This window comes from Electrophorus electricus, chromosome 1 (assembly GCF_041902795.1).
Source record: "Electrophorus electricus isolate QZ-2024a chromosome 1, ASM4190279v1, whole genome shotgun sequence".
NCBI classification, from domain to species: domain Eukaryota; kingdom Metazoa; phylum Chordata; class Actinopteri; order Gymnotiformes; family Gymnotidae; genus Electrophorus; species Electrophorus electricus.
This window is the reverse complement of record NC_137497.1, coordinates 33,319,359-33,331,848: the sequence shown is the minus strand read 5'-3', so window position 1 is coordinate 33,331,848 and position 12,490 is coordinate 33,319,359. Positions and strand designations below refer to the sequence as shown.

Sequence of the window (12,490 nt, the reverse complement as noted above, 5' to 3'; positions counted from 1 at the left end):
CCTGGACTAACCCTTTGGATTAGTACTCTGGATCTGTCTGCTTTGTCCCATATCCTCATTTAACACTGCAATTGTTTCAGGGCCAGCCCTAGATTTTGGGGGCCCTAAGCTTCAATATAATAACATGAAAAAAACTGAGTAAAACTATTTTAAATTGGCTCCATAACTGATATTCCCAAATATATCTGAATAACTGTGGTAAATAAAAGTTTTAACGATGAAAGTTTCACTTTCGTGTGCTTTGCAAAAGTACTACTTTGAATAATTTAACCATGTTTGATTAACTACAAATAATAGAGTATACTTAATGAATATAAAATTCTTAATTAAGTAACATGAATGCTTGCATACTATACAATGTATGTTAGCAAATGTTAGGTCAACTTAATACACCAGCAATTTCACCAGCTTCTCTGTACCCCAAAGTACTTCATAGGTGCTTCTGAGTAGATTCATTTAAGAGTTAGCTACACATTAAGCATTAACACATTATGTCAAGAGTTGTTGCTGCAAATATACTGCCAACTCCAAAGCATCAGGCTAATAAGTATTAATGCTGTGATTTGTTTGTGAAGGCTAAATGTTGAAGTTTAGAGCCAACAATCTTGCAGTCCTTTTTCAAATCCTAAAATAATTTTCCTACAGTCTTCTCTTATGCTGACCTAATTGGCTTGACAACACCATCACTCTGAAAATCTTTATTTTTTCCTTTTTTAATTGCACTTATGGAATTATGTTGTTGTCAATTGTCATATTATCAACATCCCTGGGGCACGGATGGCACCCAGATGACACTCCAAGGAACACCTTGGCTTTTCTATGTGGTTCATAATAATCCCATGGCAGGGATTAGGCACTAACCCTCCTATTGGCCAGATTCTATTGACCAGACATTTGAGAGGACGATTGCAAGTGGTGTGTGACATGCTGCAAATGTCAGCTGATTAATCACCCGGTCATCCCAAGGGCACTATTGTGCCCCCTTCCCATAATCGAGATTCCCTTCATCAGAACTAGGATTGATCTCTTCAGGTCTTAAGAGTGAAGTGCACATGGGTAGCATTTTGCATTATTTCTCATGAATTGTGTAACTTGATACTAGGAAGCAGTGTTGCTTTGAAGCATGCACACTTATCCATGAATCTCTGATTTGCACCAGAGTCCATCACCCACAAACCGATGGCCTGGTCAAATAATTTAAAAAACTCTCAAAATATGATTTGGAAGTTCACATACAAAGATGCTAGAGTTTGGGATAAGTGGCTGGATGCCCTTCTGTTTGCTGTGCGAGAGGTTCCATCTCGCTTTTTCCCCTCCCTGGTGTCATGGTTCCCATATTCGACTCCACCTCTGTTCACCCTAAACCCTTTTGAATTATGATATGGACAGAAGTCCCAGGGTTTCTTAGATGTCATCTGTGAGGACTGAGAGGAGGGACCTTCAGATAATAAAAGTGAAATTCAGTGCATTCTTGAATTGAGAACAAAACTTTACTCACTAAGTCACTTAACTCAAGGGAATTTGATGAAGGAACAAGAAGGTCAAATCTGAACATGTAACATGGTGAGGAGAGTAGATCAACTATGAGGTAAATTGAACAAACAGAGGCAATGCAGTCCAAATTTATCTGAAACTGTGGAGAGACCTGGTCCCTGTTGCTCTGGTGATAGTGGTTCTTGAGAGATGAGTTTGGATTGGAGGTGTCATCATCTGTAGTAATGACTGGCAGTGATACGTGAGGCACCTGAGAGCTGTCCTGAAATCATTAAGATGAGCGAGCCTTACCACAAACCTGAAGAAGTGTGCCATTGGATGGGTGGAGGTAGAGTATCAGTGTCCACTTAGGTTATAGACAGGTGCATGTCCAAATTGGACAAGACTGCAGTAATTGCTGCCTGTGTGAGACCTAGGACCAAAAAGGAGTTGAAGCAGTTCCTGTGGTTGGCATAGCATCACAGGATTGTGTCTAATTATTCTGATGTCACCAACCCGCTTACAGCTCTTACTAAAATGGGAGTGCCAGAACCAGTCCAGTGAATGAAGCAGTTCCATTATACATTTAACAGGGTTAAGGTGGTTCTCTGTTGAAGCCCACTGTTGCATTTACCAGACTGCTTTTGGTTTATAGACATATCTGTTTTGGCCCAGGTGGTCAAGGGGGAGGATCACCTGTTGCTGTACATCAGCTACAAACTCTCAATACAAGAGAAAAAGCACAGCACCATTTAAAAGGAGTGTTTTGCCATCCACTGCTATAGAGAAAAGACATGCAGTGTCTGTTCCCCTAGGACCCATTGCAGAAGGATTTCAAAACCCGTTAAACCATTTAGTAAATGAGAAACAAGCAGAACTTACCCTTTCTCTTTTGGTAAAGATCTGCACATGGGCCTTCATTCATTCAGTGTAGATTCAGTAAAGAACCAGTTTAAACAGCTTTAAATGGTCCATATAGTACTGTCTTGGAGGTACACCCCCATTGAGTGGCTGTGCACTGATTTCCACATCTGTCAAAAAATAACATTCCCTTTAACCTATTTGCTATCTCCCACCTGCTTAGCCAATCAGACACTCAGCAGGGATCAGAATGGCCAGACCAAAAGTGTTATGAAAGTGCTGAGCATTTAGATAAACAGCTCTTGAGGATCAGAAGAACACTTATGTAACAAATAGCTGTTTGGGGGTATTTAACCAGTGGGATACTTCCAAAAACAAGATTTTATTCAATTATTCAGCTGCTTCTCTTGCTATGGATACCCCCTCCCACCATGTGAAATACTGTTGTTCAGGCACAACTAGTCCTACATAACCAACCAGGGATTCTATGACCATTCAGCCAAAATGTGTCTGTGTGTTGCAAAAATGACATATTAAATAATGATTAATCTAAAGACAAGGAGTGTTAAGTTAAAATGTAATTTAATTTATACTATTTTAAATGAATACCTACTGGCTCATTTTCATGTCATAAATAAACTGTAGTTACATTTCCTGAAGGACTTGTATTTGTAATGTGGGCTGACTAAAGGACTGGAGGAAGGATGTGACTTTCAGAACTGGAAATATACTTTCATTACTGATAAGCTACTGATAAAACAATCCACTGCTGTTCTCATAAACTTCTCTGCTAAACCTTATTAATAAACAGGTTATTCTTAAAAAATATTATCAGGATGTTCCTAGCTTTTTAAGGTTGTGATCTATACCTGACAGAAAGAATATTTCAATAAACAGAATCTGAGATTATCCAAGTAATGGTGCTCATTAAAATATGAATAGGCAGCTGGGAAGCTGGACCAGTATAATATATGCCAGGTGGTGTACTAATCACAGAAATCTGTCATGTCCAAGTTCTTAGCATTTGGAGGGGCAGTTGAAAAGTAACTAATCTTCTCAATGAAGATTTTTTAGATTTTAAAATGTAAAATCTTTTATCCGATATGCATGTGCTTAACGTTGCCATCAACAACAGAGGAGAGAAACAGCAGTTACAATAGCAGCTGTGAAAACAAGAGCTTGCCTTTGGCTTTTTCCTCCTTTGTGACCTGATTATGTAGACTACAGCCAACAAACTTTGCGCCATCTTCCAGAGCAAAATGCAATGCATATATGAGCTGCAAGTGCATCTATTCTGAGTCATGTAGCTTTACAGTTGCTAAAAAAACTGTAAAAAAAAAAAAAAAAAAAAAAAAAAAAAGTTAAACAAAACTTGTTAAAAAAAACTTGTTGAATAAAACTGCTCAAGGTAATAGAGCAGAGGCTGAGGGTAGGGTTAAGGTTAGTATTTGTGTTAAAGTTAGAGTAAGAGTTTAGTCTCGACATTGCAGCAACAGAAATGTATATATTTCTCTTCAGTTGTGTTTTGTATCTTTGCAGATGTTTACAGGGCTTACGGACTCAAGGCTCAAGATGGAAAATAAAGGGTTAAACAGCAGATGTGATAAACTCTGAGACTTGCTTGAGATATCAAAGACATATCACCACCCCTGTGGTTTAAAGTTTTTGTATTATCAGTGGTATAGTCGTAAATACTGTCCCTTTCATGAACACCAGAGCAGTATCATTTATAATGAATACCTAAACTGCTTTTATAAAGTCGGAGCAGATCTGAGTGTACTCCCATAAACATTCACCTGAACTATGCAAATTCAGACAATTAAGACAATGCTCCTCCCCCAGTAGTGGAAACTTCAGTATAATACTCCTTGGCTGGTAAAGCCAAGACTTCACTAAGGTCTAGCTGCCCATCTTTGTTCCTCTGACTCATAAATATTTGCAAAGCTTACAAAAGGATAGTCATTTTCCCAATAAGCACTACAAGCTGCTGTTTCCTTTTGAATTTTCTTTTATACATCAGGTTAACCAGTCACTACTATGGAGAAAGAAGCAAGACCATCGTGGGACAACCCAATGCAGTTTGTGCTAGCATGTGTGTCTTATGCAGTGGGGCTTGGAAATGTCTGGCGCTTTCCATACCTCTGTCAAATGCATGGAGGAGGTAAGAATAAATACTAATCCCCCCTCCCCACACCTCTCTTTGAAGCAGGGCTCAAAAACATTACCAATATCCATGATCTGATATATTTTTGCCTAGGAATGTTTATGTACTGATTAATATTTATGTTGTGCAACATAGCAAAGTATTTGTCAGTTTTCTTTAGGAGTATCTTTTCTTTCTATAGGGAAATGAGAGTGGAGAAAATGTAAACTTGCTTAACCAATCTTTTTTGAGTGAACTCCACAAAACCCCACAGGTTGGAGCTTCACTAGAGGCTATTGTCAGATTAACTTTTGCTATTCAGTTATCACAAGCCTTTTTACAATGTAAGGGCTTTCTTAAGACTGTGATTATAAAAGTAAACAGTGTGGCATCAGCGTAATGTTTGTACCGTATTTCTTCTTGGCTGATTTTAGCATGTCTTACGAAACATTGAGGATATTATTTGTTTGTCATGAAATATTTGGATGTGATTAAAATCTACACAATAGAAAGGGACTTTACTGACAAAGGGCTACTAATCCTTCTAGGATCTTTTGAAACTACATTTTGTAAATGTGGTGTCTTCAACATCCAGAATGTTCCAGTTTGCTAAAGTATTCATGCTATGAATAATTAACTGCTCATTGTGTGCTTAAAACAGCAGCAAACAAGTAAAGACTTCAGTGTCTTTTTCATGTTCAGCTGTAGGGCATTGTTTCTCTGCAGCACTGTCCTTACTGGAAAACTGGAACTCAGTCTGTGGTGATCAGGCACTCTAGTGATAAATTCTGTGTTAAACAGTAATGTATGATTTACTATATTTATAAGTTATATCTCTTGAGGGACTAACAAGCATTACATTTGCATAGTGCGCTTTGTGATGAATATATGACAGGTATGACAGGGACAGGTATGACAGGGACACAGAATATATGACAGTCTCTATCAAGATGCTTCAGGTAACACTGTCAGCTTTCTTTATGTGCAAAATTAAGTCTGCCAGTGTGGCTTCACATTGCATAAAACTGATGGGACTGTTGGGAAGTATGAAACCTTGATTGTCAATAACCCAGTAATTGTCAGTAATCCGTAACCCTAGTGTAGGATCAGGAAGGGCTCTGGGGTTGCTGATGTGGGTTAAAGGCTAAAAAGAGTTGATTGGGTTAAAAATAATTTTATTGATAAGGCGCTAATGGTTTGTTATCCATGCTTTATTTTCTTTTGTTTCTCCTCACTGAAATATGGTTTAAGTAGTTTCTTAGTGAATAAGATTGTTCTAAGCTTCTTTTTTTAATAAGCTTAGTAACAAATGCACAAAGTATATTATTTCTTGTCTGGTGTTGTAATCAGCAGACCCTGTGAAAACAATTAATGTACCAGGTATGTAGGTCAGAATCCTAGATGCAGCATTTTCTTTAGATACAATCTTCTAAGATTATAATTTTTTTAATTGACCAGCAGCAATCTTTCCTCTAATATATTAATTTTATTCTTCACATAGGAGATGATCAGATTTTTACATCTACACAAGAAAGTAACTTATTTGAGCGTAACCTATAAGCCATAAGTAACCTATACATAACCTCTCTCACCCATTGATGCTGAGAAAGTTATATGCACTTTTGTTTCCTGCTGGTTGGACTATTATGCTCTTTTGGTGGACCACTTTCTTAACCTCTCCAGAGGCTTCAAAATTGCAAAATTGTACTACAAGAGGTCTCACTCACACCTCAACTCATATTACTCCTGTGCTTACTGAGCTACACTAAGTCCCTGTGCATGATGGTATTGATTTTAAAACTCACAAAGCTGTTCATGGTTTAGCACCAGTTTAGTTCTGTGACCTGATAAAGTCTTATAGTTCTCCATCATTTACTCTACAGCAGCCTCCTTGCAAACTAAAACTCTTGGGTGCGAGAGCTTTTTCTTGTAGAGCACCTCTATTATGGAATGCTCTACCTGACCCTATTGTAACGTGTGGTGGCCCAAGTGCCGCAGGGTGAGGGGCAGGACGCACAGACTCTCTTCGACATGGACGAACATTTAATTGAAACAAAGACGACGGCACTCACATGTGTTACAAACAATGAACGCAACACGGTTACCACTGAACAAACACGATTACATTTAACAACGGCAAGAAAAACATTTAACGTTCACACATTACGCCAACAATAAATGACAACACTGCACACAACGACAAGAGTTTAAATACACAAAGACTAACACAATACAGGTGTGTGCAGGTGTGGCTACGAACATGGCCCTCCTACTGCACGTGGCTGGCCAAACCACGTGCCTCGCAGGAGGTGAGCGTTCCGTGACACCTATAGAAAATTCTTCTACTTTGAATTGTTATAAATAATTATTTAAAATCTATCATTTTATATTAGCCTTTATAGATGTTTGATAGACTTTATTTTTTATTAATTTTTTTTTCTTATTGTCTATTTGTAGCACACTGGGTTTAAGAAAAGTGCTTTAAATAGTCATTATTAGGTGACAGGAAAGAACGCTATGCCTATTAGCATTTGTACTGTACAGGCACAATATGAGATTGTTTTCACGGATGAACAGCCATCCATGGGTGGGTATGCTCGTGATATGTGGTGGATGCACAGGGTAACTATGAAGTTGCTTGGTCACCATATATCTTGCTCAATAGTCCAGATATGACAGGGCAAAGCAAATTTGCCAGTAACTCAGCAAGTTGAAACAGTATTTTTTTTTGCTTGATTGAGGAATTGCAGAGATACTGTAAATATTATGGCTTGCAAGTTTTTGCATATATGGTCATTTTCTCTAGGAAATCCAAAGGCTATAAGACTCGGGAAACGCTATAAGACTTGGGAAAGACTTGGGAAACACTATAAGACTTGGGAACTTATAAGACTTGGGAAATTTGATGAAAAGTGGGGTTCTGCAACAAATACAAAACACTCATGGACAAGAGTGGAAAATAGAGCACTGTTGGAAGGAGCAACTAAGCAACTAAGAAACACAAAAAACTATGGATGCTTCAAAACCCAACATCTAGAATAACACAGAAAATACTACTAGCTCAGTGTTCCAACATCCACAAGCAGCAACTACTGTCACAACTAGAGATCAGCAAGGTACAACACAAATGCTACAGCAAGGGGGAGCCAGGATTACAGGTCAGAGGGGAGTTATCATCATCATCATCATCATCCCCACATCCTGAAATTGGGAACCAAGACCCAATGAACCCATGCACCAAGCTCATCACCAGAGCTACTGACCTGAGAATGAAGATCAGTAGACTATTAGATTGACGATCACTAAACTGCCAAGCAAAGATTAACAGCTCCAGCTGGCTGCCTTAAGAGGTACACAAGTAGAAGCTAGGAGAATAAACAGGATGTTCTCCCACAAGCCATCAAAGTGTACTCTTGGTGGCATGGTAATAGCATGAGAACAAACCTACCAAAGCTGAAGAATAAACAATACTGGAAAAGCATACTGGAGAAGGAGGTATCACACAATAATGTCCAATATTGTTATTGAACCCGAGAGCAACCACCCTGAACCAGTAAGTATCACGCTAGCAGAAAGGGTCTCAAGTATGAAGAGCTGGACAGCCCTGACATGGTCCATGCCTACTGGCTGAAGAAGCTAACTGCATTCTATGAGTGCCTGGCAGCACTAATGAACCAGCTGTTAATGGATGGAACCCACCTTGAATGGTTAAATGAAGACTCCCAGAAAGGGGCAGTTCTATCAAACTACTGGCTGATAACCTTCCTTTACATAATTACAGCTAAGATGAGTAGGCACATGGCTCAATACATGTTCAGGGCTCAGAAAGGCATTGGCAAGAACACCAGAGTAGCCAAGCACCAGTTACTGATGGATAAAATAGCCACAAGGCTGTAAGACAGAACAACCTGTGCACTGCATGTATCAACTACAATGATTCAGTGCCTCATACATGGATACAGCTTGAGGCTGTATAACATCCAGTCTTCATCAAGAACTCAGTGGGGCTGTGGAACACAACTCAAAAGCTGACTTCAAGCCAACAGCATGAGTCATAATCAAGTGAAGGATTTTCCAATGAGATGTTCCATCCCCACTGCTTCCATCATCACCAAAAGTGGCTGCAAATACCGGCTACAAAATGGAGCAACCATTAGCCACCTCCTCTACATGAATGACATCAATCTGTATGCCAGACGTGAATGAGATATCACTAATACATCTCACCGGGATATACAGCAATGACTGGATAAGTGTGGTCAGATGATTATAAGGAGAGGTGAGGTAGAACTGAGGGGTTCGTATTACCAGAAGGTAGCATAACAGATATTGAGGGCAAGTACCTTGGAATCCCACAGGCAAGGGGAAATTATGAAGAGGCCATTTCATCCCAAATCCAGTACTCTGAGAAGGAGGGGGGCCAAGGACTATTGAGCATCAGAGCCATTATCCAGGATGAAACAACCCAGATCCAGGATTTTAGCAGTGAGTATGTCAGACAGCAGAAACCTGAGGAGAATGGGAAAGAGGAGGAACATGGACCATCATGGGAGGATAAACCTCTGTATGGTATATACCACTGGCAAATAGTAGAAGTGGCTGATATGGAAAAATCCTATCAATGGCTGGAAAAAGGCTGGACTGAAAGATAGCATGGAGGCACTAATCATGGCAGGACAGAAACAAGGTCTGAATAGAAGATCAACAGAGGCTGGGATCTACCACATCAGGCAGGACCCCAGATGTAGGCAGAGCAAAGATGCCCATGAGACAGCGGGATGCAAGATTCTAGCAGGCAGAGCATACATGGAATTCCATAACCTACTGGCTGACATAGTATACAGTAACATCTGTGCTGTAAACAGCTGTGCTGAGCACAGGCTGGAAATTCCAAGGTCAAAGTGGTATACACCACCAAAGATAGTGGAGAATGACCATGCTAAGATTCTGTGGGACTTCCAGATACAGACAAATTGGCAAGGGCTAACCAACCAGACATAGTGATGGATAAACACAAAAAGCTTGAGAAATACCAAGGTCTCAAAGAAGAGCTGTGGAAGAAAAGATATAGAATGTGAAGACCACAGTGGGTTTGACCCCAAAACTGGTCCAGTGGCTCCAGCAGAAGAGTGCAGTCCTGGGAACAGCTAAGGTACTACACAGGACCCTCAAGCTCCCAGGCCTCTGGTGGAGGACCTCTGGTGAAGAAAAAAGAAAAAAGACTATATATATATATATATATATATATATATATATATATATATATATATATATATATATATATATATAAAATGAAATAAGTAACATGAAATATAAGTAACATAAATATAAACTCTATTTAGTAAATTAAGTGAAAAAGAATCTGCTTTTATAAGTTTTATCTCCTTCTAGTCCAAGTACTTCAAATGATTTTAAACGCCTTCCTGTGGCTATTGTTATCTACCTTCCTGTGCCTATGTTTTGCAGTAGCTTGCAGGCAGTACAAATACATTCATATGTGCATAGTGGTTTAAGTAGCTAAATTACTTTTCTGCCTTTTTTGTAGTTAACTATTGAAACCAAAGCATCAAAAGAATGTTTTTGAAGTCCTTAGGTTCCTGGATATGTCCCACTAACTGTGGTCTCATTTCTGCCAAAAATGTGCAGTCTTCATAAAGTTCAACACTGGTGTATAAGTGGCTGTTTAGGTTTGGAAAGCACATTTTAAGTGCTAAATGAACTGCCTGTTGGATAAGAACTTTGTTGTGTCCAATAAATAAGGCATTCTGCTCTTTTCTGACATTCTGACATTTAAATAGGCCCATTGTGAAAACTGTTTTAGTTGTTAAGGAACTTTTTACAATAAACTCAATTTGAGTGGCATTTCTTTTGCTGGAATGTAACTTTTTTATAATATAGTATTTTGTGATAATCATAACCCATGTTCCTTTTCAATTTCTTCATTTTTTACAAAGTAGTTTGAAGCAGCTTTAGTTACCCAAACTAGATTTCTCCTTGGGGTAGTTTTGTTTACCTTCTTCCAGTGTGAAGTAATTGTCAGCTTGCCAAGCTATGCTTTCAAAGTAGCTTCCCCAAACACTACTCACCTTTATTATATCTCTACATTAGTCACTTTGTTGTATTTGTTTGCTTACACATATAAAAAGTGTATTTACTTTCTCTGGTTTGCAGGTGGGTTCATGATCCCATATCTCATCATGCTGGTTCTGGAGGGAATTCCTCTTTTCTGTATGGAACTGGCAATTGGGCAGAAGATGCGCTTGGGCAGCATTGGAGCATGGAGTGCCATCAGTCCCTACCTGGGTGGAGTAGGTGAGGATTTATTTAATATTTATTTTGCAGATCCAATGGATATGTGTGCACATGTATGAAAGAAACCAGCCTTTTCAGTCACTCATAAAGCACAGCAGTTGCATATTTCTTATGTAAGGTTACTGACCCATCTAAGAAATAAGCAAGGTTAATCAAGGTAATGTTGAAGTTTTTATCAATCAAACAGCAGTGTCTGGCAAAACCTTGCAACTGCTTGTTCCTCATTATGATGAATTTCAGCACATTAACCATCATGGCAGAAAAATATTTTTATGCAGCTCAGTTCTCAGGAGTATGCGTGGGTGTCATTGATATTCTTATTTATCTCATCTCCACTATCAACAGATTGTTTGCTATTAGCATGTTTGATAGATGAGAGGGCTGGTGGCCTTTTGCTGGTCTAAAATATATAACATACCCAAAAAATTAAATAAGGAATTAAAATAAAGAGCCTTGTTTCTGAAAAGCTCTGAAAGCACATTTACTGAGATTTGGCCAGTTCTGTTTGGCTGCTGAGTTAACAGGCAGACTTAATCTTATAAAGAACTCTTCAGTTTGGGTTCACTTGCTTAGTATTACAAAGGTGCATATATATATATATATATATATATATATATATATATATATATATATATATATATATATATATATATATATATATATATATATATATATATATATCTCAGATTTGATTTATGGTATCACCTGGTTAGTCCCAGTAAATCTAATGTTTATTTTGCTACTGTTGTAATTTATTGGATCTCTCTATGGTAGGCAGAAGAATATAGGCTCTAATAAGCACAAGCATTAATGATGTGCTCTAGATATTGCCAAACAAGTTAACCACTTTGGTTTTATTGGTTTTTTAATTAAATTCAGGAAAGTAAATGCATTACTAATGTTCTTATCAAACTACAAGGACACTGAAGCTATTGTAATACCCAGCAAAAGATTTGTAATTAAGTGGCAGCTGTCTAAATAGTGCACAAAGAAAGATCTCCACTTATTATTAATGTCCAGAACCATGTTATGCTATTTTATTAGCATTATTAGCATTAGTCAATGTAAAGCACAGGAGTTGGTCACCTGTGAGACTTAGTAAGTAGGTGACTGTGAATGGGGAAGTGGTCATGATGGTGAATTCCTGGATGAGTGTTGACTGAGGCATGACACATTAGAGGTTCTTAAACTTTAATCCAAGGATAACTGCAAAAATATATACCATATTAAGACTGAAGAAGACTATTATAAGAGTTAAATTCAGCACAGTGATATTATAACAATATCATTATAACAATGATATTAAGTATAATAACCAAAAACCAGCAAATACTAGTTCTATTTGTTTTCTTATGTGAAGATTTCTTGCATCAAAATTCCTATGTGAACATTAGCTTAGATACATTCATAAAAAAATATATACAATAAACTCACTGATCCTGATTGATTGAAGAGATCTTGCTCTGCTGATGACATTCAATATCAGGAATTTATTATCTTATTTCATTTAAATCTCATTTAAGTATGTAAATGTAGATTAGACTACAGATATGACTGCACATAAGCACTGACTGTACTAAATGAGAAAAACAGAAGTATAGGTAGGCTATGCAGGATGGGTTACTGAGGGCATAGTATCACATTTAGGGATTATTCTGAAATTACTCTCAGATACAGATGTAAAAATGCCAGTGTGTAACA

The 12,490-nt window shown here is 38.1% G+C and overlaps 1 protein-coding gene across 3 annotated transcripts in view; it reads left to right on the top strand.

Moving 5' to 3' along the window:
* The first annotated feature begins 4,222 nt into the window (after positions 1–4,222).
* Positions 4,223–12,490, top strand: part of slc6a20 (solute carrier family 6 member 20) — a 35,141-nt gene continuing 26,873 nt past the window's right edge. For all 3 annotated transcript variants that reach the window (XM_081715840.1, XM_027001200.3, XM_081715843.1), the window contains exons 1-2: positions 4,223–4,495; positions 10,649–10,789. In XM_081715840.1, the coding sequence (XP_081571966.1) occupies positions 4,372–4,495; positions 10,649–10,789 (265 nt within the window). In that variant the 5' untranslated portion in view covers positions 4,223–4,371. The remainder of the gene's footprint in view (positions 4,496–10,648; positions 10,790–12,490) is intronic.